Below are 25,202 nucleotides of genomic sequence, written 5' to 3' on the forward strand. Positions count from 1 at the left end.
TGCTCAGCGCACTGCCAAGGCAAACTGGCTGCTGCAAGATTAGCCTTGAATCCTGAGCCTTTACAAATCCTGTTTTTCTCATCTGCTCCGGGTTCTTCCCACAGCGCAGTGTCACCCACCCTGATTTCCCTTTCAGCACGAGATTGTAACTTGCTTGGTTTTTAATTAAAATTGTCCATTCTCTGATTTAATGGCTCCATAAAGCACCCTGGCTTACCCAGCCTCAGGTAAATGAAAATATTTGCTGTGGTAAATAGGACTATTAGTTTTATGATCCATAGTAATAAAAAGCTTTATCAAGAATGTCGTCAAAAGAGGCATAAAATAGTGTTCCATGTAAAAACACTGAGATGTCTGGGAAGTTTTACTGCAATTCATAAATTTCTGTAGGAAAAGGTGTTAATGGTATCATTTTTTGGTGTGCCCTGTGGTCATTTAAAAATTCAAAGCACTTGTGAGCAGATCTTGTACAAGGAAAGGATGAGGTCACAACGTGGACATAATTGGAATTATTCCCTTTTCCCTGCACAGATTCCCTGCATCAGCTTGGACATGTCACTTTGTTCAGGAGCAGAATAATTCTGACTGAAATGAAGCAGAGGAGAAACCTCTCTGAATTCCCTGCCTGTGTTTTTGTGCTGCCACAGCTGCCTGGGCTCCTGATTTCAGCTGGTTGGCCAAGCACAGCTTTCCCTGGCACGGTGCACTTTGAAATAGCCCCCAGGGATGGATGGGTGCACGAGGGTTTTGGGTGGGAGAGCCCCCCTGTCCCTTGCAGGGTGTGTTGGGTGAGACCCGCAGGGCAGGGGGGTTCCTCAGTGCCCAGGCTGTGCTCTTTGAGAGAACAGTTTGAATTATGTTTGCATTGCAAGTGAACAGCATCTGGTTTTCTTGCAGCAGGGAGTGAATTTACCCTTCTCCCACCCCCAGCATCCACCAGGTCCTACTGGAAATGGGGAATTCCAGTGGAAATGGGGATTTTCAGCCCCTGAAGTGGGCAGAGCAGGCAGAAGCGTGGCTGGAGCCAGAGCTTTGCCCAGGTGTCTTTATTTTGGGGTGTCCTCCCCTGAAGGTGGCTTTGGGCACACCTTTATTTATTTTGGGGTGTCCTCCCCTGAAGGTGCCTTTGGGCACACCTTTACTTATTTTGGGATGTTCCTCCACTGAAGGTGGCTTTGGTGTCTTTATTTTGGGGCGTTCCTCCCCTGGAGGTGGCTTTGGGCACACCTTTCCTTATTTTGGGATGTTCCTCCACTGAAGGTGGCTTTGGTGTCTTTATTTTGGGGTGTTCCTCCCCTGAAGGTGCCTTTGGGCACACATTTATTTTGGGATGTTCCTTCCCTGAAGGTGGCTTTGGTGTCTTTATTTTGGGGTGTCCTCCTCTGGAGGTGGCCTTGGGCACACCTTTCCTTATTTTGGGATGTTCCTCCACTGAAGGTGGCTTTGGTGTCTTTATTTTGGGGCGTTCCTCCCCTGAAGGTGCCTTTGGGCACACCTTTCCTTATTTTGGGATGTTCCTCCACTGAAGGTGGCTTTGGTGTCTTTATTTTGGGGTGTTCCTCCACTGAAGGTGCCTTTGGGCACACATTTATTTTGGGGTGTTCCTCCACTGAAGGTGGCTTTGGTGTCTTTATTTTGGGGTGTTCTCCCCTGGAGGTGCCTTTGGGCACACCTTTCCTTATTTTGGGATGTTCCTCCACTGAAGGTGGCTTTGGTGTCTTTATTTTGGGGCGTTCCTCCCCTGGAGGTGCCTTTGGGCACACCTTTCCTTATTTTGGGGTGTTCCTCCACTGAAGGTGGCTTTGGTGTCTTTATTTTGGGGTGTCCTCCCCTGAAGGTGCCTTTGGGCACACCTTTATTTTGGGATGTTCCTCCACTGAAGGTGACTTTGGTGTCTTTATTTTGGGGTGTTCTCCCCTGAAGGTGCCTTTGGGCACACATTTATTTTGGGATGTTCCTCCACTGAAGGTGACTTTGGTGTCTTTATTTTGGGGTGTTCTCCCCTGGAGGTGCCTTTGGGCACACCTTTCCTTATTTTGGGATGTTCCTCCACTGAAGGTGGCTTTGGTGTCTTCATTTTGGGGCGTTCCTCCCCTGGAGGTGGCTTTGGGCACACCTTTCCTTATTTTGGGGTGTTGTGTGCTGAGCTGCGGCTCCCTGCCCGCCTCTCCACGATCTGATATTCCCCAAAGGAATCAGCAATCCCCTCCTCCCGTTCCTGGCAGATTTAGGGAGTGGTTGCCATGGCGACCATGGGGGAGGAATTGGATCTGCAGCCCAGCTGGGATCAATCCCAGCTGCCGCCTCCTCCTCCTCCTGAGCAGTCAGCGTATTTTTAATAAAGTGACCGTGCACAGGAGCCTTGTCTTTGTCTTGTTAAGGCTTTGTTGTCTATGAAATCCCGAGGGCTTTCACCATAATCTGCTTTGCTCACTAGCCCTACAAATCCCGCCCTTACTCCACGAGCCGTGGCCATTAGATCCAGGAGATACTTCTTTCCTGGTGGTTTTTATTTCTGGAATTGGGTTTAATTGGTGAATCGTTGCTAGAAATTAACAAAATTAAAGGTACAGCCTGTGGGAATGGAGCCAAGGCTTCTGTCGCAGCTGAACTCATCCATGCTGTGCTTTATTTGCCCAGATATTTTTGATGGTTTTTTTGATTTTTGGGTTTTCTCTGGGCTTTGTTGCAGTAATGCATTGTTACCTGGGTTACCTGTGACAGGAGCACAGGATTCCTGCTCCTGGAGACACCCTCCGTGGCAGACCCCATCCAGATTCCCTCCTGGGCTCAGAGTGGGAGTGGGTGCCTGGCAGGGAGAGCCCTTAGAACTGAGTTTAGCCCTTAGAACCGAGTTTAGCCCATGATGGGAGCTGCAGTGAGGACACATCTCTGGGGATGTGAGTCTGGAGTGAGGATTCCAGTCCTCGCTGGCCCCCAGGGCTCCAAGTGGGACCCGTCGGGGCCAGTGCTGCAGTGCTGGGGGCTGCGAAGGAGCAGTGGTTCTGTAGGAAGGGAGGGATGTGGGGGCTGAACTCCCAGTTATCTTGGGGAATGGAAGGAACTCCCATTTATCTGAGGGAGTGCAGCCCCACAGTAAATCCCTAATTGAGTGTATTTAGTGTTCCACGATGTTCTTTTTGTGGAGCCAGAGCAGTGAGAGCACTCATATTCCTGATTCTGGTGTGTCACCTTTGGAATTTGGGCAGCCACGGACCCAGTCCCCAACAATTTACTTTATTTACTTTATTTCCTGCCCAGGTACAGCCTCCTGCCTTAACCCCAGTCTGAGCCCAGCAGGGACACAGCCTCCCTGCCTATTACCAAAATCACAGCTTAATTTGAGCTCATTTCTTTTGTTGAGATGCAAAACTAATTATATTGAACTACAGATGAACAGGAAGTTGCATTAGCAAATTTGTTGTGTTTTTTTTTTTTTTTTTTTTAATCAATGGGGAATTATTCAGCATTTTTTGGGGGCTGGGGAACTTTATAAGCAGATAAAAGATATGGGGGAGGGCAGAGCTATAAAAAGTGTTATTGTGTGATTATGAAGAGGCCTTTTAATGCAGTTATTATGTGATGCTAAAAAGGCCTTTATTGCTTGAAGTTGGAAGCAGAATACAAATGGGCTCGCAGTGTCTATTAAATGAAGAGTGGAAAAAATAGTCCCCATTTCCCTGAACAGCAAAGCAAAAATAACGATTAAATAGCGATTAAAATCAGCAGTGCTGGCTTTGTTAGTGTGATCCCAGCCCGCGCTGAGGAGTGGGGAGATGGTTTGTGAGATTCAGGGCACAGCCCGTTGTTCTGGGGACCTGTTTGTCCTGGTGACAGTGGCAGCAAATCCTGCTCCAGCCAGGGCTGAGCTCTCCCCGTGTGAAGTAAGGACAGAGGAGCTGCAGTGACTCACTCACAGGGATGCTTCCTTCTCCTGCAGCTGAATTCCAGGAATTACCTGCAGCTTCTGTGGCTGGAGCTGCTGGACAAGCACGGCTGGGCTTTTTTTGTCCCCAATTTCGTCTCCAGGGATCTGCAGGACAAAGCGTTTGCAAACCAGGGCTAGGGCAGCCCCACAGCCTGTCCAAAATCCCCCAGAGAGCCGCCAGGAGAGACTGGGGGAAAAAAGCCAAGTAGAATTGTGCTCCTCTGCATCTCTGGCAGAACAGAAATGTTGGGATTTCTCGTTCTGTGTCTTTCATAACTCCCCTGGGTGTGTTTGTGCATGGGTGAGCACTGGGAGCTCCCAGTCCCGATGGAGAAGGGAGGGAATTGGCTCTTGGGATCAACCTCAGGGCACCTGAGCATCCTGTTCCTGGGCTGGGCACGCTGCTCTGGGGGGTGTTTGTTTATCCTGGGGGTCTCATGGCAGTTCCTGGGTTTGAAAAGTGCCTTCCTGGAGTTAGGAGCAATCCCAGGAGGTTCCCCCTGTGCCTCCCTCACGCTGGGAAGGGGCTGTGCTGATGGTCAGTGAAGGAATTGCTGCCCCTCTGCACAGCCTTTGCAGAAATGCTGTCCCTACTCCGCTAATGATGGGATTTACTGGTAACTTTGCAGCTGGGGGAGCAGAGGGAGCACTGACTCGATGAGGCAGCACCACGCATGTCCTTCTTTCTCTCTTCTTTAAAAGTTTTGCCTTCCCAGGAGTGGTTTCCAGGTTTCATTCTCTTGAAAATCCACCCAGCACTTCAGTGCACAGAAGGAGATGAGCCCTTAGGAGAAAAAACCCCAAAACCAGGAAAATCTGAGAGCCGGGTGTTGCTGCCTGGGCTCAGATCTGCTGCCTGGCCCTTCTGGCTGTATTTCCAGTGAGATATTCCCTGGCTGTGTGATTTCCTCCCGCTGTGTGCAGCTAATGTGGCACAGCCAGGCTGAAGGAAGCTGTAAGGTGGAGCCCAGGTGCTGAATTCGGGGTGACGGAGAGTTCAGTGCTTCCCACGGAGCCTGGAGCAGACATCACCTGGGGACGGGATGGAAGGCGTTACCCAGCCCAGCCAGGGCTGCGTTTGCAGAGTGCAGTGTGGGGAGGGAAACGGGGCAGAATTTCTGTCAGGCCTCCGTGAGCTGCACCCAGTGCTGAGCAGAAAAGTGCTCTGAAAGCCCTTCCTTGGGCTGGTTTTCCCAGCTCCTTCCCGTGACTCAGGAGGTCCAGGGCTACCAGGATGTCCCTTTCTGGAGTCCCTGCAGGACGTGCAGCCCTCCGTGTGACCCTGGCCAGAGCTGGAGCACTCCCAGCTCTGCTTCCAGCTGGGTTCCTGGGGTTTGGGGCTGTCCCCCAGTGGTTTGGGCATCTATCAGGACAGCCTGCTGAGCCCCAGAGAGGAGAGCCAGGAAAGTGCAGGCACCTTGCACTGGATTATCCCAGCTCCCATTACTGCTTCCAGTCTTCTCCTGCAGAGAAGCGCTGTGGCAGGGTGCTTGTTGGCTAAAGGAATGTGCTCAGAAAATCCTGATACTCATGTGCTTTCCTAACGAGGGCAGGCAGTGCTCCCTCAGCTCTGGGAGCTCCAGACCCAGTGCCTGACCCCCCAGTCCATGTATTTCCCCAGCACTCTAAGGAATGTTGCCATTGGCACACGCAGCCAGTTTTTAATTTCTGAAGCCCTGCTTGTTTCTTATAACCCCAGGTGTGCCTGGCAGCTGAAATAATGCCTCTGTGGTCTGGAGGTAAAGTTAGCTGCTCTGGGAGAGGGATTTTCAGATTTTCATGCACTACATGAAAGCACAGAGGGTGTTTTCCAAAGAAAACCTATTTTGGCGTCCCCAAATTCAACTTGACCCGAGCTTGTTAGGCCACAGATCTGCTGTGGAATTAAGCTATAGCTGGAGGAGAGCCAGAATCCAATTACATTTTCTGCCTAATGGGTCATAATTTATGCAATGAAGTAGGAGGCAGGGATGATGCTGGGGGAAAAGGGCACTGGGCCTGCATGGGTGTGCACTGGGAGGGGCGGCTGGTAAATGGGAATGGGCAGGACAGGGGTGCTATCCTTTGGTGTTTAAAACCTTTCTCTTGTTTAAAACCTTCTTCTGGTGTTTCAAAGCTTGCTCTCGTGTTTAAAACCCTTCTCTCTTGTTTAAAACCTTCCTCTGGTGTTTAAAACCTTCCTCTGGTGTTTAAAACCTTCCTCTGGTGTTTAAGACCAGCAGTTCAGATCAGAAAATAGGTGTCATCCTGGGCTGTAAATTGAAGGAGGGGTCCGTGGGGATTGTAAGGCTGGCAGAGGTTTTTTGCTGGAGCCCACAGCCCTTGTCTGACTGTGCTCATTCCCTTCCCAGCCTCTCTCCAAGTGGACATCGTTCCAAGCCAGGGGGAGATCAGCGTTGGAGAATCCAAGTTCTTCTTATGTCAAGGTGCGTGCTGGCTGCAGGCCCCTGGGTTGGTTCCCTCAGTTAAAAATGAGACAGACCCTGCTGGGATGGTGTGGGTGCTGAGGGGTCAGACAGAGCCCAGCAGTGGGATTTGGGACAGAGCCCAGCAGTGGGATTTGGGATAGACCCTCAGCAGTGGGGTTTGGGACAGACCCTCAGCAATGGGGTTTGGGGCAGACCCTCAGCAGTGGGAATTGGGACAGAGCCCAGCAGTGGGATTTGGGGCAGACCCTCAGCAGTGGGGTTTGGGACAGACCCTCAGCAGTGGGGTTTGGGACAGACCCTCAGCAGTGGGGTTTGGGGCAGACCCTCAGCAGTGGGATTTGGGACAGACCCTCAGCAGTGGGGTTTAGGGCAGAGCCCAGCAGTGGAGTTTGGGACAGACCCTCAGCAGTGGGGTTTGGGACAGACCCTCAGCAGTGGGGTTTGGGACAGAGCCCAGCAGTGGGGTTTGGGACAGACCCTCAGCTGTGGGATTTGGGACAGACCCTCAGCAGTGGGGTTTGGGACAGACCCTCAGCAGTGGGGTTTGGGACAGACCCTCAGCAGTGGGGTTTGGGACAGAACCCAGCAGTGGGGTTTGGGGCAGACCCTCAGCAGTGGGATTTGGGACAGACCCTCAGCAGTGGGGTTTGGGGCAGACCCTCAGCAGTGGGGTTTGGGACAGACCCTCAGCAGTGGGATTTGGGACAGACCCTCAGCAGTGGGGTTTAGGGCAGAGCCCAGCAGTGGAGTTTGGGACAGACCCTCAGCAGTGGGGTTTGGGGCAGACCCTCAGCAGTGGGGTTTGGGACAGACCCTCAGCAGTGGGGTTTGGGACAGACCCTCAGCAGTGGGGTTTGGGACAGACCCTCAGCAGTGGGGTTTGGGGCAGACCCTCAGCAGTGGGGTTTGGGACAGACCCTCAGTGGGGTTTGGGGCAGACCCTCAGCAGTGGGATCTGGGACAGACCCTCAGCAGTGGGGTTTGGGGCAGAGCCCAGCAGTAGGGTTTGGGACAGAGCCCAGCAGTAGGGTTTTGGACAGAGCCCAGCAGTGGGGTTTGGGACAGACCCTCAGCAGTGGGGTTTGGGACAGACCCTCAGCAGTGGGGTTTGGGACAGAGCCCAGCAGTAGGGTTTGGGACAGAGCCCAGCAGTGGGGTTTGGGACAGACCCTCAGCAGTGGGGTTTGGGACAGACCCTCAGCAGTGGGGTTTGGGACAGACCCTCAGCAGTGGGGTTTGGGACAGACCCTCAGCAGTGGGATTTGGGACAGAGCCCAGCAGTGGGGTTTGGGACAGACCCTCAGCAGTGGGGTTTGGGGCAGACCCTTAGCAGTGGGGTTTGGGCGTGTGGGGCCGTGCTGCCTGACTGTGCAGCTCTCTCCCCCGGCAGTGGCCGGCGAGGCCAAGTTCAAGGACATCTCGTGGTTCTCCCCGAACGGGGAGCGGCTGAGCCCGAACCAGCAGCGCATCTCGGTGGTGCGCAACGATGACTTCTCCTCCACCCTCACCATCTACAACGCCAACATCGACGACGCCGGCATCTACAAGTGCGTGGTCAGCAGCCCCGAGGAGGGCGACTCTGAGGCCACCGTCAATGTCAAGATCTTCCGTAAGGCAGCGCCTCCCAGGCTTTTTCCTTACTCTTGGTGAGGCAGGGCTAGGGAGGAAACTGTTTCGCCTTCCTAGGAAAAGGTTTGAAGGGCTGGAGGAGGGTGAAAGGAAAGGGGGTGTGGTATTCTCTCTGAACAGAGAGAGATTCAGCTTTCTCAGGATTTCTCCTGAGAGAAGCAGAGAAAAGAGAGGGAAACCAATTCTTATCTCATTCGCTGCTCTCTGTTTGTGCCAGTGTAGAATGTGTTCTAGTAGGAGATTGTTTGCCCGAGGTGATTGCTTGATTAGATACTGGTGAGGGTGTTCTAAATTCATTGACCAGTTAGATCCACGTACGTGTGTGTGTGTGTGTGTCGGGACTCTCAAGAGAGAGTCACAGGTTTTCTAATTAGTTAGTAATGGTTCTTGTTAGTCTAATATAGTATAATAATTAATTAATTAACCTTCTGAAATCATTAGAGTCCTTCACATCATTCTTCCCACGCTAAAGATCCCAACCAATAAGGGGGAGTTGAGATGCTGCCTTCTCTCTTGGTGAGGAGGGGAACGTGGGAACCAGGATGGATTGGAGGATCAGGGCATCTTCAGCAGCCCCACGGCTGAAATCCTTCTGAGGGGCAGAGAGCAAGGGGAAGGAGAAGATGCTGGTGCTTCTGGCAGGAGTAACAGGGAGAGGAGCTGTTGTGGGTGACACACAGCTCTGGTGTGGAGGGAAGAGGGGCCCACACGTCCAGAGGGTTTGTAGAACAAGAGGACACAGTCTCAAGCTACGTCAGGGAAGGTACAGTTTGGATATTAGGAAGAAATTTTCACTGAAAAAATAATAAAGCACTGGAATTGTCTTCCCAGGGAGGTGGTGGAGTCACCATCTTTGGATGTGTTTAAAAAAAGGCTGGACATGGCACTTGGTGCTATAGTCTAGTTGTGGTGTTAGGGGATAGGTTGGACTTGATGATCTTAGAGCTCTCTTCCAACCTCATTATTCTGTGATTCTCTAAAGAGCCACCAGCTGCTCCAGCAGAGCCCTGCCAGCAGCTTCTCCCTCCCTGCTGGGAGGCCGAGCAGTGCCAAGGTCCCTTCTTGCAGCAGGGGTTATTCAGAGTGGTAATTCAGCCCCCTGTGGTCACAGGGCTGGACATGGAGGTGCTGTGGGCAGTGAATTCACTCAGACCTTCATCCTCCCCCGGGAACAAGGAGATTTCTGGGGATTTGGGGGTTTCTCTGCTCCCCTCAGGCTGGAGGCAGGAGCACAGCTCCAGGTGTGCTGAGAAAGCTGCAGTGACCTTCTCCTTTCCCTGTTTCCAGAAAAGCTGATGTTCAAGAACGCTCCCACCCCTCAGGAATTCAAGGAAGGTGACGATGCTGTGATCGTGTGTGACGTGGTCAGCTCACTGCCCCCCACCATCATCTGGAAGCACAAAGGCAGGGATGTCATCCTAAAAAAGGATGGTAAGGGCTTGGTTCTCGTCCATTCCGGGGTCAGATGTCCATCTCCCTCCCACACAGAATGCTGGTGGCCACAAAGGACAGGAGAAGCAGCTTGTGCCTGACACGAGGCCATGGGATGTGAGTTTAGTCATCCCGGGTGCTGTGGTTTGCCAGTGGCAGGGCAATCATGTTCCTACTGAAATGGCCACCAGGCCATTGCTGGAAAAAAAAAGAAATACAAGGAATCCTGGGGAAAAAATACAGATCAAAGAAGTGCCACCAGGCAGAAAAGCTGGATGTTGTGACACCCTTGCTGAGGAAAAGGGGCTGAAAGCTCCTTGCAAGAACTTTTCCCTTTCTTCCCAAATCAGGGAAAAGGGGCTGAAAGCTCCTTGCAAGAACTTTTCCCTTTCTTCCCAAATGCTCCAGCCAGTCTTGTCCAGAGGGGCTGGCAGAGGCACAGACTCCAGCTGAGCCGGTTTCCCACACCTGGCACACAGGTAGTGAGGCTGGAGCCCTTGGGCAGGAGGGATGAGTCCCAGACTGCTGGCTGGCCGCTGTGATGCAGTGTAACCCTGTCTGTGGGAGCACTGATCTGTTCACCTCCCTGAGCACAGCACAGCACCAGAGCACTTGGCTGCTCTCCACAGATGTTTCTTCCTTGGCAGAAGCAGATCCAGCCACAGCAGCATCTCCAGTTCATGGTGGGGAGGGAGATTTTGTTCCAGAAAGGGTGAGGACAGGAAAGGCTGGAGTGAGCTTCCCTTCCCTTTGTCCTCTGCAGTGCGGTTCATCGTCCTGTCCAACAACTACCTGCAGATCCGGGGCATCAAGAAGACAGATGAGGGGACCTACAGGTGTGAGGGGAGGATCCTGGCCCGTGGGGAGATCAACTTCAAGGACATCCAGGTCATCGTGAACGGTGAGGGGTTCAGAGCAGCACCCCACCCCAGGCTGCTGCTGGAGGTGCTGCCTCAAAGTCACACCATCCTCTTCCTCTGCTGTGTCCAAAAAATGTCCAAGGAATGCAGGGAGTGTTTGCCAGGTGTTTACAGGAAAAGGACACCTCGAGACACCTGAAGCTTAGAGTGAGGAACTGAGCTTGGTGTTACTCACAAGTGGTTTTGGCCATCACGCTGAGTTTTTCTGTGTCTCCCCACCCAGTGCCCTTTCTCCTCTGTGCTGATGACCTCGGACATGCCTCAGACTCGCTGGTTAAACCCTGCAGCTGGTGGTGACAGCGTTTGGCTGACTGGTGCCATCAGAGGGGCACAGGGAGCCTCCCTGTGGCTCACACCTTCTGTCCTCTCCAGCTCAGCCGTGGCTTTGTTCTCTTGCAGTCCCTCCCTCGGTGCGTGCCAGGCAGAGCACCATGAACGCCACTGCCAACCTGAGCCAGTCTGTCACCCTGGCCTGTGATGCCGACGGCTTTCCCGAGCCCACCGTGACCTGGACAAAGTAAGATGTTGTGTGCAGTGTCCTGCTGGGCTGGGGGTGCTTCCCCTGCACAGCCAGGCTGGAGGGAAGGGAATGTTCTGACTGGGATGAGCTGATTTTGCTCACAGCAATGGCCTTGTGATGGGGCTGAAGCCACCTTCTGCTGTGAGTTAGGCTGGGAGCACAGAGCCCACCCAGGGGGGAGAATCTGAGGGTAAAAATCCTGCTGGTTGAGATAAAAACAGTTTAATAAAGCAAAGCAGAACAAGGAATTCCTTCAGTCCTTCAGCCAGGTCAGCTGTGTCCCCTCCCAGCTTCCTGCATTTCCCTGTCAGGCAGTGATTGCCACTCCAGGGACTCTGTTCTTGGAATTCTACAGCCTTTGGTGAAGGTTAGGAGCACAAATTGACCCGGAAAAGCTGATGGCAGCTTGGAGTGGTGCCTTGGTAGGCAAGAAACCACCTTTGGTGGGGTTACAGCTCCATGGTGTGCCAGGAGGTGAGAGCTTCATCTGCCAAGAGCCCTGGGGCAGGAAAGGTTGGGAATAGGGCTCAAGCTGAGCTCTGGAGCCCACAGGGAGAGGAGAAGGGGCTGGTCCCTCTGGGCACGAGGAGCTGCAGTGTAATAATTGCATGAACAAGCCTGAAGCAGCCTGGGATGGCTTCTGCCACCACAGCCCCGTGTGCTTTGTGCCCCCAGGGACGGAGAGCCCGTGGAGGAGGTGGAGGACGAGGACAAATACAGCTTCAACTCGGATGGCTCCGAGCTGGTCATCCACAGGGTGGACAAGAGCGACGAGGCCGAGTACATCTGCATCGCTGAGAACAAGGCTGGCGAGGCCGATGCCACCATCCACCTCAAAGTGTTTGGTAACAGCCCCCTGGCAGCCTGGCAGCCCAACTGGGTGCTGCTCACCCTGGGGGGAGCTGGGGGAACTGCTTATCCCAGTGAATGCCTGCTGGGGCTTATCCCCAGCTGTGCACCTCTGCCATCCTGAGTGTGTGGGGGGAGCTCACCCCAGCTCCTGTCTGCTCAGACACGGGCAGGGCTGGTGGGTCAGACCCACAGGCTGCTGGAAATATCCTCCAGGCCTGCCAGGCTGAGTCCTGATCCAACAAAGCTGTTCCTAAAAGGGCTTTGGCACTTGAGTGGGGCTTGCTGCAGCCTGGATGGGGAGGTGAGCTCCACCCCACCACTCTGGGAGTGACCTCAGGCTGGTAGGGGTGAACCAGGGGCTTTCCTGCCTCCCAGGAATCTGGAAGTGTTCAGGAATGTGGAATTCTCCCCTGACCAAGCTGCTTAGCAAAGGGCTGGTTTGGGGCAGGGAGGTGGAAGAGGGAGCTGGTAATCCCGGGGTGAGCATTTGTACTGCCTCAACTGGGTCCTCTCTTAGGAGCCTCGGCCGTGAGAGTGAGCAGAAGAGGTTTTTCAGGTCCTTCACTTCTGCCCTCTTAAAAGTCCCTCTGCTCCTTCCCCAGCTGGCAGTAAATGGTCCCAGTTCTGCCCAGTGCTGCTTGTTCCCAGCACTGCTGGTGGCAGACAAGCTTCACCCTGAGCCCCACCTGAGCAAAGGTTCCTTTTCTTCTCCTCCCCAGCCAAACCCAAAATCACCTACGTGGAGAACAAGACAGCCATGGAGCTGGAGGATCAGATCACGCTGACCTGCGAGGCGTCGGGGGACCCCATCCCCTCCATCACCTGGAGAACCTCCACGAGGAACATCAGCAACGAGGAGAAGGTACAACCCTTCCCAAAGCCCCCAGGGGTTGTGGGGTCAGCACAGCTCGTCCCTGCCTGTCCCTGGCCTGGAATTGCATGTGGGTGCACGTGCAGGTCCTGCTGCTCCCCCTGCTCGTGCAGGGCCCAGGCTCACAGCCACACCTGGTGGCACAGGTGGCACAGGTGCCCTTCTGTGACGAGCCACCTTGGCTCTGAACAGCTGGGGAGACGTCCTGTAATTCCTGCTCTATTCACTGGGGGTGAATTCAGCTGGAGAGACCCTAAACCCTCTTCAGAGGAGTCCTACAGCTGCAGGAAGCTCCTGGGAGGCGGGAATGAGCTCCCTGATCCCAGAGCTGGCCGTGCTGTGCAGGTGGCGGGCGAGGGCTGCTCCCTCTCCAGGATGCAGTGGATCCAAAATGAGCCTGTTCATTCCTCCTCCGTGCTGTCCTCTGGCACTGCACATCCCTGAAGCACAAAAGCCTGGCTGCCTTTTGTGCTCACCTGTTCTGTTGATCCCATCAATACCATTTTGTTCTTAAAAGGCAAAAATAATTAGCAGTTTTTTCTTCTTGAAAGAGAGTGCTGGTGTTGTTATTGGCGACAGCTCCTTTAATTAGATGAGGTTGGGGTGTGCTGCTGTACTGGAGATGTTTCACAAGTGATCAGGAGGCAGAATTTGGAGCCAGAGAATGCCTAGACAGAAGTAGGAGTGAGGAGTTGTTGCTAATTAATAATGTCCTAATAGCAGGATGCTTCAGGACTCAGCTGCCTTGGCCATGCCAGGGGTTCTGGCTCAGTGTGGAGGCAGCAGGTGACACTTTGAAAGTCTTGGAGCAACAGAGGTGTCCACTGTCACTTGTCCCCACAGCTGCTGTCCTGCCCTGCAGCTCCTAAATGAGCTTTTTTAATTGCCCCATGACGTCAGCCCCTCCCCACGTTGTTCATGTGTAACTTTATTAATCAGGGTGCCAAAGTTTTCCAGCTTCACTTCTTTCTTAGCATCTTTCGGATCCCAGGGCTGCTGTGAATCCCTGCAATGTTCAGGGGGAGGTTCCCAGTGCCTGCAGAAGCTGCAGCCTGACTGGGGGACGTGTTTGGGCAGGATTTGAGGTTATTTATTCATGGGTTTGTCTCTGTTTGGAGAGCTTGGGGGGTGCCAAGGGCTCCAGTGCTGCTGGCTCTGGAGTTTGGATGCCAGCCATGGACAGAGCTTGGGCAGGGAGGAGAATGCAAAAGCTGAATCAAGTGGTAGGAGAGACTCCCTGTGCAGCCCAGTTAAACCACCACGAGCTCAGTGGCAAAACTGCTAACTAATTTTTGCTGATTTTTGAGACTCTGCTTGATGCTCTCAGCTTGGTGATCAATAGCAAGGGAAATGTTCGTGCTCTGACACTTTGAGATGGGGGAAGAGCCAAGGTTTGAGGTACTGCCATGTGTTCATGTGCTGGTTCAAACCTTCAGGGCAAACATTATTTTTTCATATCCCATGCACTTTCTAGGCTGGATTATTGTGTGTGTGTGTGCATTTTGTTCTGGTTTGTCTTGTACTTTTCTCATTCTCTCTCTTGTGCTCTAAGTTGAGGGAAACGTTTCAGATGTCCGGAAAATCCTGAGGTCAGAACAGATTTATAAATATTCTACTACAAGTTCTATTAGAATATTTAATTCTATTAAATATTCTGTTACAAATGCATATATTCAGTTTATTCTCCACTTTCTCTGGGACAGCACCGGGAAGTGGATGGTCTTTGATGCAGGACAAACAATGCTGTTTTAAGAATTACCAAGCCTACTTTTGAATATTTCTATTATCCAGGTACTTGGATGCTTCTCTCTTGCTTCACGTTGTTTGCTCTTGTAATCATCCCTAAGTGTAGGTTTTTAGAGGTGTAGAGGTGCCTTAACTCCCATAACATTCTGGAAAACCTACCCAAACCCCCAAAGAAAAAGGAAGGTTTAGCTCAGCTGTGTCTCCTGGCAGATTTTGGGCTGTCCCAGTCTCTGAGTGCTCAGCCACCCTTCCATGGAGCAGTTGTGGGGACATTGCTGGGTTTGTGAGCCAGCAGAGCAGCTCAGCCTGTGGGGAGGGGAGGGAAGCACACTGCAGGTCCTTGATCCTTTATCCAGAGCTGGATCTCCTGGGGTCAGCTCTGATTTCTCCCTCCTGCATCCCAAATGCAGTTTAGCCCCTGTGCTGTCACTGGGCCTTTCCCCCAGGGCTGCCCCACAAGGCTCCCTGTTCCTCAAGCAGGAGCATGCAGATTCCTGCATGGATCTGAGTGGCTTGGCTGAATTTCAGGTGTCTGACAGGTAAATTCCATCAGTGCACTGTGCTGTCCTAGAAACAGCCCAGCCCATCCTCCCTCTGGTTTCTGGGTTGCTGTTGCAGCCTCTCTCAGCTCTGTGCTGATGGCAGCCAAAGCAGATGGATGAGTTTTTAACAATTTAGGAATCTGAGGGTGCACGAGGCTTTGGATTCCCCCCTCATTCCCTGCGTGCTGCTGGGTGGAGCTGCTCTGTCTCTGTCCTGGCGAGGAAGAGTTAGTCTGGGATTCTCTGGGGTGGGGAATGTGGCTCTGCCTCTTCCCTCCCCTCCCGAGGGCCATTGCAGAGAAGCTCTGAGCGTTTGGGAATGGGCTCTTTTCCTTCTTCATCTTCCTTTGGGTTGACACCCAGGGATGAAAAGTGTCTCCCTGTGCTGAGACTGCAGAGAGCAGTGAGCGGGAGTGGCAGGGCACTCACAAGGCCATAACTGGGACTGAACAAAGGGATTATTCTGGAATATTGGGCTGCCTGCTCAGCAGGATACGTGCACCTAGAAATGAGCAGGTCTTGGGAGTGCCCCAGCCCCTGCAGGGTGGGTGAGCTCCACCTCAGGCTCCCAGTCACAAACAAACCATTGGCTTTCAGCAGAGGCGTTGTCAGAGAGGTGTGTGTCCCATCTGTTGGTATTTCAGTGTCGCAGTGTTCACAGGGCTCTGCTTCTGGTTCTCATTCCCTGAGCCTCCATCTCCATCCCTGTCACTTGTGTGTGCTGTGACACCCCCACAATGTCCCCGTGGCCCACAGCCAGTGGTGCCATCCTGGCTCTCATGGCAGCAGGTGATTTTTGACTCCTGAACTGAAGGGGATCAGTTGAAATAACAGAGACCAGGAGATAGCTGAAATGTCAATTATAGGGGGCAAATGGAACACAGCAGTTTGGCTCCTTGCAGCCCAAGGGTGCAGCGTGCTCCTTGCTGCTGGTGGCTTTCTCTGAGTGGGAAATATTTGCTTTAAAGTCAGGTTTGGGCATGTTTCACTGCTGTGGGGCTGTCCCCAGCCCAGCAGGGGCCTGGTGCTGCCATCCCTGACCACAGGGAGCTGGAGCTGGGGGTCCTCTGCAGCTCTGGGGCTGCTCCTCCTCCTGGCACAGCCTGCATGGAACCAGGGCTCCAAATGCATGATGAGCACATTAATCAGCATTAATTAATCGGTGTGGGGTGGCAAACAGACCAGGGGCACAACACCAGGTCTGTCCTCTGCAATTCAGTGGCCAGAGCCACTTCCTGAGCACCAGGTGTGTAGGAAAGGTGAGATGTGACAAAGGAAAGAGTCACTGATGTCATAAACCAGTCTTGAGGTGCCATCAGCCTTTGCTTAGCCGTTTAAAGACCAATGCAGAGGCTGTGAAATGGTGAATGCCAGCCCAAACTGATGGGAAAGGGAAGCTGTGATCCCCCCCACGCAGGAGATGCTCAGCTTGGAGCCTGCATGTGCACACAGCTCAATGTGCTGCAGACACTGGTACCTGAAAGCAACCTTTGATAAACTTTTATTGCTTTTTTTCTGTTGTTGTTGTTGTTGTGTTCTATATCTGTTCTCTCCAGGCTTCGTGGACCCGGCCCGAGAAACAAGAGGTATAAGATTACCAGACCTTTAGCAAACTTCTTAGGTTGTTGGATTTTGGTTTCTCTTCTAAGCATTACAGATTAACAAGTCTCTAGTGCAGTAACCAACTAAACGAGCATTAATCCGGCCCAGTTAAATACCAGTACATACAAGAAGCAGCTTCTAGAGGTAGAAATTGCTTGGCATGTAGTGATGCATTTTTTGGATGAGCAAAGCAGCTGTGTTGGGAGTGAGGAACTCTGCTTGTCACTTAAAAATTAAAGCGAAGGCAATTAAAATTAAAAGCAAATGTAAAATGCTCTTTTCACCATTTTTTTTCCTATGCTGCCAGTGTGAATCATCCTCTCTCTCAGAGAGGGAAGAATTAACACCAACCTGTATTTTGGGAAAGTCATTTTTCCCCAAGAAAGCCTCCTCTGCTCCAGCCAACTCACCTATTTGCTCATGGCACTCCTTCAGTTTGACCTTCTCTGAAAAGGAAACTGCATCATGTTCCATTTCCAAGTCAATGCAGAGAAACCTTGCACGAGGGGCATTCCTCCAGAAAATGCTCCAAATTGCTCAATTATTTTCATTTGTCTTTGATCTGCAAGGGTCAGCGAGGGGGAGGTGGGATAATGCAGTGACTGGGGTTGGTGCAAATGGGGTTTGATTTTATTTCACATTCAGTGCTGTGCTTTAATAATAATAGTAATAATAACAATATTACTAATAATGCAGCTGATTTGTAGCTCTCTTGCTTCAAAATGGACCAGAAGGAAAGTTCCCAAGCAAATAACAGGGGTCAGGTGGAGAACAAAATGAGCTGTCAGAACTGGGTGACTTGGATTTGTATTTTTAGGATCAACTTTGTGGAGGCTCTGATTTTTTAAATTATTCTGAAGCCAGCCTAAATCCCAGAGACTGAACAAAGTGGAGCTGTAACTTGAGCACCACCCAGCTGTGTTTCATGGGGGGCTGAGGAGATCCTGCCCATTCTTCCTTCAGAATAATCTGTTGGATTGTGGCAGGTGGAGGCACCAGATACTCAGAGCAGTTTGCAATGGAGAATTTGGAATTTGAGTAGTTGCATCTCTCCAGGACTCGCAGGAATTCCTGTCACAGCTGTCCCGTCCCTGCCCCAGTGTTTTCTCTGTGCTCTCTCTCTCCAGCTTTTTGATTAATATGAGCACTAATACTATTAAGTTTGCTGTTTCTAAATTTCTTACTGCCTCTGTGTCTTAAAATTCCCCAGTGGGGTGCAGGATATCTCTCAAATAGCTTTTAAATTGCTTTAAAGTTGCATGGGGGCTTTTAGCAGTGGATTCCAGCAGCAGGTTGAAGGTCAGGGGATGTTTGGCACTAAGTATTTCACTTTTACTGAAGGAATTTTGGGTGAGGAGGTGAAGTCAGTCCTGGCAGCATCTCCGGGTACCCTCAGTCACACCCCAAACTGGCACCTGGGAATGGGTGCAGCACGAGGAGTATTTAGGGCTGCCGTTAAATACAAATATCAAACACTGCACTGCAAGCACAGAGCAAGGAGAGACCCCTCCTCTTCCTTCAGTGGAATTCCTGCCTGGGGTCGGGGTTTTCAGGGCTTTGTGAGGGTGTGGCAAGTGGCTGAGGAGCAGACAGGACTGTGCACAATTATCCGAGGATGCTTCTTTGGGAAGGGCCTGAAAGCTCCAGAAGGTGAAGGGAAGGGGAATAAATGCATTTTATTTGTCTCTGCTCTCCCCCTTTGGCCCTGAGCTGTTGAGCTCTTGGCCAGCTGTGATCACAGTGGCTGTGCCCCAGGGCATGGCCAGAATTTGGGGGAAAACGCCTACAGTGGCTCAGGATAAAGTGCAATAATTGGCAGCATAGAGAGCATCCTACTCTGTTCTGAGGAGGGATTCCCTGAGCTGCTCTCCCCAGCACTAGGATTTTGTTATTTTGTTAGCCCAGATCCTTGCAGTTGGGGGATTTGGGTAAAAGGGTTCCAAATGTCAACATCTGGCTCCCAAATTCCTGCCTGTCCTGTCTCCAGCAGCCAGAGCAGCTCGTGGGCTGCAGCAGGGAGAGAGAAAACTTGAATGTGCTTTCTTGGCTAGGTGTTTTTCTCTTCCTTAGAGTATTTTTCCTGATCTCTCTTTTTCTTCCCTTATGCCTTTTTGCATTAAAAAACAGAGCTTTATTTTCATTGCTCATGAAATCATCACTGACCATGATTTCCTGGCACCCCTTTGTGCTGGATCTTGAGGAGGTGGGGAGAAAGGCAGGAGACATTTGGGTGTAAAATTGCCTTTTCTAGAATCACCTGTGCTGATCCCACACTGGTATTTTGTCCCTTCCACTCTTCTGGTGCGGTCACAGAGACAAATATTGAGACTATTCCCCCAGATCTGGAGTCCTGGCACCCGTGGGTGCTGCTGGAATGGGCTGGGGTTTGCAGGGAAATCCAAAGTCAGACAAAAGGAGAGCAGTGCAGTCAGCCAGGGCAGGGAGATGAAAGCAGATTTTGGTTGTGTGGTACCACAGCAGTTCATGTCAGGCTCTGGGAAGTGATGCCCACAGCCCCACGTGTCCATGGAATAACTGTTCCCAGGACAGGGATGGAGTCTGTAGCTCATGGCATTGGCCAGGGATTGCAGCAGGGAAGAAGAGAGGAGAAAAATACACCTAGTTGTTTATGTGTCATCAAAAGATACTATTTCTGTGTGTTTGAAATTGGCCCGGTGCCCATGAGCTGCTACTGGAGCTAAGTGAGGTGACAAAAGACATTTATTTGTAGAAACTTCGTCAGTCTCAGCACTGAGAGAGGCTTCAGGCCCAGAGGTCTGACACCTGAGATACCAGAGCTGCTTTTTGTGCACTTGGCTGTTGGAAATCCTCAGGGTTTTACTCATGTGTCAGCACTTGTCCTGTACCTTCCAAGGAAACAGATGCTCCTGGAGAGCGGCAGGATGCAGCAGCAAGGCACAGCCATGAGGGTGCCAAATTTATTCCCTTGTGTTTGTGCTGCAAAATCAGAAATGAGAGGAGGGAGTTGGTGCTTGAGAGCTTCCAGGCTGAGGCAGAAGCAGCAGGAGGGAGAGAGGAGTCCCTGGCTTTGTGTTTTCTTGGATTTGGTGACAAACTGGAGAGGAAAACCACGCAGCCTGGGGTGGCTGGGTGGGTGCAGTCCCTTGGCAATCCCCTAGGATTTTACATTCCTTGTTTCTCTCTGTCAGTGGCATCCCCACACTCTGTTGCATGTGGGAAATGGTTCTGGAATTTTCTAGAGGCAGGGCTGTCTATCTGGAGGCTTTCTTGCCCTTTTCACTGCACTTTCCTCTCTTCGGTGCCACGTTCAGGTGAAAGTTCTGAGCTTGCTTTTTGCCTGATTCAGCTCCGAGCTCTGGATCTGTTCTTCCTTACCCATTTGAGGGGCACTGAGATAAAACCAGTATTGCTGAGAGGACAGGAAGGGCTGGATTCTCTCACTGGAAGCTTTTGGGGAGGTTTCCTTTTTTTTTTTTTTTTTCCTTTTTCCCCCTCCTCTTTGCATGCTGCCAAAACTTTTTAACCAGAGCTGGATCTCTGCAGTTCCCATGCTGGGGAGAAGCTTGACTTTGTTCTCAGACGTGTAGTGTTCTCAGATATGTAGTGGCTGATACTTTGGTGGTCCTTTTGATGTTTCCCCCTTCCCCCAGAGCTGCTCACAGTGTGGGACAGGGAACTGCCTCTGGTGCTCTCACCTGGCCTCAGGTGAGGGGATCCCGGTGCCGCGGGGCCGGCTGGGGCTGGGGCTGGGGCAGGGCGTGTGCCATGCCGTGGGCTGCCCCGGGGCCGGGGCTGGGCTCTGACCGTGCCGTGCTGTGCTGCAGACGCTGGACGGGCGGATCGTGGTGCGCAGCCACGCGCGCGTCTCCTCGCTCACCCTCAAGGACATCCAGTACACGGACGCGGGCGAGTACGTGTGCACGGCCAGCAACACCATCGGCCAGGACTCGCAGGCCATGTACCTGGAGGTGCACTGTAAGTGCCTGGGGGGGCTTGCAGGGGGCTGGGTCCTTCCCGGAGGGTGAGGAGGGTGAGGTGCGGGAGCAGCTCGGGCTGGGGAAGGTGTCCAGAGACGCTGCAGGCTGTTCTCTCCGGTGTTCTCTCAGGGGGTTCTCTCTGCCTGTCTCCAGCCTGGGTGCTCTGGGCACCTCCCCACGGGTCTGCTGCGGTCCCGTTTGTTGGGGGTCCAGTTCTCCCCTGGAACAGCTTTCCCAGCCCCGTCCTGGGCTGCAGGAGCAGCCGCGGGGCTGAGCAGGTTTTCTCTTTATGCCCTTCAGCCAAAGACGTTCCCCACGCCCTGGATGAGAGGACAGTTCCCATTTCCAATATTACATTCCCTTTCCCGCATTGGGGTGGACTCCAGCCAAGGGATCCTTACAGGGAGGCTTTTTTGGGAGCTCAGCTGCCTCCAATTGCCTTCCCAAATGTGTCTTTCAGATGCCCCCAAGCTCCAGGGCCCTGTGGCCGTGTACACCTGGGAAGGAAACCAAGTGAACATCACCTGTGAGGTGTTTGCCTACCCCAGTGCTGTCATCTCCTGGTTCAGGGATGGGCAGCTCCTCCCCAGCTCCAACTACAGCAACATCAAGATCTACAACACCCCCTCAGCAAGCTACCTGGAGGTGAGGAAAAGCCAGGAGGGCTCAGTGCCATCAGATAATTGATGCTGAAGGAATTCAGTCTTGTCCTCTTGGTAGAAATGAAGTTGGGGTGGTGTTTCTAGCATATAAATTCTGAGAAAATCAGGTTGGAGAAGATAAAGAGGAGCAGGAAATGGAAGATAATCAGGTAACAGAAGACACACTGTGCATCACTTATTGAAAGTACAAAATACTTTCATGAAATAAAAGATACTCAATTGTTGTGGATTATTTTTTATCTAGAGGCCTTAAATAGGCTTTTTAACTGAAACACGATCTGTTGTAACTTCAGAAAGCCCCTGCTTGCCTCTGCTTTTTGCCCACTGCAGTTCTCTCCCCCACGGGCAGCCCTGGGAGCACAAACACCTGGGTTTCATTGTAGCTTCTCCCCAGCTAAATTCAGGGTGCCTTGGCAGAGTGAAAAGGGTTTCGTGGTCCCAGCCTGAGACCTCCTTGCCCCACAGGTGACCCCGGACTCGGAGAACGACTTTGGGAACTACAACTGCACGGCTGTGAACCGCATCGGGCAGGAGTCCTCCGAGTTCATCCTGGTGCAGGCAGGTGAGCGGGGAGGGCAGGCAGTGTGCCAGCAGGTGACACAGTGGCCCTGCTTTGCTGGTTCGTGTTGCTGGGACAGCAGGAGAGCAACTTCTGCCTTCAAAGAGGCTGTTGGTGGATTTCCTGCTGGGCTGGAGCTCCTCAGCATCTCTGGTCCCTTGTTTCTCCAGGGGCTTGTTCCTTTCTGTGCTCCCGGAGCCTTGTCAGAGCTGGGGCCTTTGATTTGTGTACCCCAGCTCAGCCAAACCCCCTCACAGCAGCTGAACTGCAGGATCTCAGAGCTGGGCCAGCCCTGGGAGGGCTCCAGGGCTGCCACGGGGGCATTTGGGGATGGTGGAGCTCTGCACTGCAGTGCCCTGTGGAAGGGACAGTGGGGACAGGGTGGCATCCAGCATGCTTTTGCTGCACTGCCCTGGTTGTTCTCTTTTGGAGACAGAACTGGGAGTCTCCAGCCTCTTAGAGAGGAGCCAAAATTAAGATCTGTGCACTAATTAACATCTCTAAAAGCTGCCTGAACCCTCTCCGAGGCTCAGCCCTACCCTTGTCCTGTGCTGCACGAAGCCAGGGCCTCTTGGATGTTCCCAGCTGCTCCTGAAGCTCCTTCCCCAGTTCTGTGTCTCACCACTGCTGTCCCTTGTCCCCAGACACGCCCTCCTCGCCCTCCATCGGCAGGGTGGAGCCCTATTCCAGCAGTGCCCAGGTGGAGTTCGCCGAGCCCGAGGCCACGGGCGGGGTGCCCATCCTCAAGTACAAGGCGGAGTGGAGGGCCCTGGGCGAGGGGGACTGGCACTCCAGGCTCTACGATGCCAAGGAAGGTAGGAGTGACCCAAAAAACCTGGTTCCTTCACCTCCAGCACCGAAAAAACATTGACTTTCCTGCAGGGGAAAGCCAGGGAGGGTGGAGGGTTCAGGTTGGAGGCTCCAGACAAGTTTTTAAACATTTGCTGCGAGTTTTTAAACATTTGGGTGAGTGGCACCTGGAATTTTCTACTGGAAGTGAGGGTTTGGCTTTGCTGAGAGCTCAGTCCAAGCAGGGTGAAGAACCTTGTGCTTGGAATAATAGTTTTTACTTGCTGCTTCCCACAGGAGGCTTTTGAACCCTCATCTGTCGCCCCTTGGTCCCCCTTGGAAAATAAACTCTGCTATTCCAGCAGAGTCGAAGTGATCTATAGCAGTGCTCACGGCACAAAATCCATCTTGCAGTCAAATAAAGCAAAATAATTTTGATTTGGGGAGGGCTGTAAAAGGGAGAGTTCTGCTTCAGAGCTGAACTTTCCACCACCAATCCCACGTGGAGCTGAAATTCTTACTTTAGTTCTCCACTGGAGCGGTGTGATCCCAGCTTTTATTTGTCCCTTTTCTCCCCGCGTGGGGAAAACAAAGTTTGTTCATTTCTTTCTTTGAGTCCTGAGCTTTTTCTTTGCTTTTCCCCCCCCCAGCCAACGTGGAGGGGACAGTGACCATCACGGGGCTGAAGCCTGAGACCACCTATGCAGTGAGGCTGTCAGCAGTCAATGGCAAGGGCGTGGGGGAGCTCAGCCTGCCCGCCGAGTTCAAGACACAGCCAGTCCGTAAGTACAGCCCAGCCTTCCTCTGCTTCTCTCTCCTGGAGCCTCTGCCATGCATGGATCTCACCTTTTCTCTCTCACAGACCTCGCTGCACCCTCTGTTTTCTCTGTGGTTTCGGGTTGGAGTGGGTTTTGTTGATAATTAAAAGTCTTCTTTGAAGGGAGGAGGCGGAGGAGTTTTATTAGCGCTGGTTGGCATTTCCAGTTCAACCTTGGTGGTGCCAAGGGGAAGGGGCTGTGTGAAGGAGAATTTTAATGAGAAGAAGCAGCTGAGAAGGGTTTTGGTCACAGAGAATGTGATGTCACTGTCACAAGGATGGTTTGTTTTCCACATTAAGGTGTTCAGCACAGGACTGGCCTTGGGCTGTGGAAGGTGAAGGGAGGGAGGGTTGCTCTGTTCTGCACATCCTGCTTTGACATGGCCCTGCAGCTCTTGAGGGGATTCCATGGATTCCTCGGGCTCTTCTCTGCTCTGCCTGGGCCATTTCCATCTTCTGCTGTGGCCCAGCATTGCCCTCCTCTTCCAGGAAAGAATTAAATCCCAGGGAGCTCGTCACGGTGGGAAGGAGAGAAAGGAAAGCGATTGAAGGTGGAGTGGGCAGGGGGGCGTGAGCAAAGCGGGCAGGGAGAGGTGTTCTGCCGTGCTGCTTTCCCTTTCCTCCTGCATCAGCCCTGGACTGTCGTTCCCAGCCCTCTGCCGGAGTTCTCTCTCCAGACCCCTCTGCTGGACCCAGGGCTGGCCGTTCCAGCCCACCCCGAGCATGTCTGGAGTCCCCTGAGCTGAGCCCAGGCCCTGCCCATCCCTGCTGAGCAGGGCACACCTGGGCTGGTGACTTTCCAGCTCCACATTCTCTGTCTCCTCACATCTTCTACATTGATTTTTTTTTTTTTGTTGTTTGTGTGTGTCTATCTCTGTCTTTTTATTTCGTTTTTGGTCTGTGTCCCATCCATGGATAAACTGCAGGCATCCCTCACCCACGTAAGTGCTCTCTGCATTTCTTTTCACTCTCTCTCTTTGTGTTTTTAGAGTGTTCCTCTAACACCCAGAACTTCCAGCTTTTAATTCAGTGCCTTTTTCCTCTCAGGGGCTGTAGGATTGGAGTAACTGGTAGTGTCCATTTCCTAACAACACTCACTCTGGAGTAGCCACTCTGCTCTTTTTTAGAACAGAATTAGGGTTAACTCTTTGCCTGTGCTCTGCAGCATATAGCTGAAATATTTAATGTAGTGATTATCTAATCATAATAATAATAAAAATAATAATAGTTAGCTTATTGACTCAGAGTGGAGTAGTGGAAGGCTTCATATTTATGAATCCATTAAAAATAGTTCAATTTTAATGATACTGAGATAATTCAGGGAAATCAGTTCAGCTAAATTGCAGATCTGGTTTAGACCAGAGCCAACCAAAAGCTTCAAAATTTTGAATATCTCCGCAATTTTGAAAGCACAAAAGTGAAGAAAAAATTCTTTTTTTTTTTCCTCTTCTCACTAATGATTTTACCACTGGACAGTCTTCCAGCACTTGTGTAGATTGTGTGATTAAATAAATAAACCTCATACTAAATTTTTAAAAAATGGCATGTTCCCCACTTCCCCATGCAAAATGAGTCAGGAATGTGATGGATTTGTGTAATTGTGAGTGAAATACGGAGATGGCTCCATAGCTTTGTGCCTTTCCAATCAAACCTGATCAATGGAGCTAAAAAAAACCTCTTTATCCCAGTGATCATCATTCCATTTATCAATGCATCCTGTGGGGAGCTGCTGCTATTCCCAAGATTACAAGGACAAGCTTGAAGAAGCTTCTTTGAGATTCCTGAAGCGAAAAACAGGAGAGGATTTTTGAAATAGGTGTATTTTGAACCCAAATTTTGAACCGCGCTTGTGCCGTTTCCCCTTAAAGACTGCACTGGACAAAAGCTTGGCTGTGGTGGAGCAGGAAGGGGAAGGATGGATGGACAGATGGACAGGCAGGGCTGCA

At 51.9% G+C, this 25,202-nt stretch overlaps 1 protein-coding gene across 11 annotated transcripts in view; it reads left to right on the forward strand.

Annotated features, from left to right (window-relative positions):
• The window catches only part of NCAM1 (neural cell adhesion molecule 1), a 90,550-nt gene that overhangs the window by 40,148 nt on the left and 25,200 nt on the right, over positions 1-25,202 (forward strand). For 4 of the 11 annotated variants that reach the window (XM_068172173.1, XM_068172178.1, XM_068172179.1 and 1 more), the window contains exons 2-15: positions 6,280-6,354; positions 7,748-7,966; positions 9,274-9,417; positions 10,181-10,318; positions 10,737-10,854; positions 11,533-11,702; positions 12,429-12,571; positions 16,425-16,454; positions 20,277-20,427; positions 20,890-21,074; positions 21,557-21,653; positions 22,295-22,465; positions 23,090-23,221; positions 24,183-24,197. In XM_068172173.1, coding sequence (XP_068028274.1) covers positions 6,280-6,354; positions 7,748-7,966; positions 9,274-9,417; positions 10,181-10,318; positions 10,737-10,854; positions 11,533-11,702; positions 12,429-12,571; positions 16,425-16,454; positions 20,277-20,427; positions 20,890-21,074; positions 21,557-21,653; positions 22,295-22,465; positions 23,090-23,221; positions 24,183-24,197 — 1,788 coding nt within the window. The remainder of the gene's footprint in view (positions 1-6,279; positions 6,355-7,747; positions 7,967-9,273; positions 9,418-10,180; positions 10,319-10,736; positions 10,855-11,532; positions 11,703-12,428; positions 12,572-16,424; positions 16,455-20,276; positions 20,428-20,889; positions 21,075-21,556; positions 21,654-22,294; positions 22,466-23,089; positions 23,222-24,182; positions 24,198-25,202) is intronic. The other 7 variants (XM_068172174.1, XM_068172183.1, XM_068172181.1 and 4 more) reach the window with 3 other exon arrangements.

Source organism: Anomalospiza imberbis, chromosome 24, assembly GCF_031753505.1.
Source record: "Anomalospiza imberbis isolate Cuckoo-Finch-1a 21T00152 chromosome 24, ASM3175350v1, whole genome shotgun sequence".
Taxonomy (NCBI): domain Eukaryota; kingdom Metazoa; phylum Chordata; class Aves; order Passeriformes; family Viduidae; genus Anomalospiza; species Anomalospiza imberbis.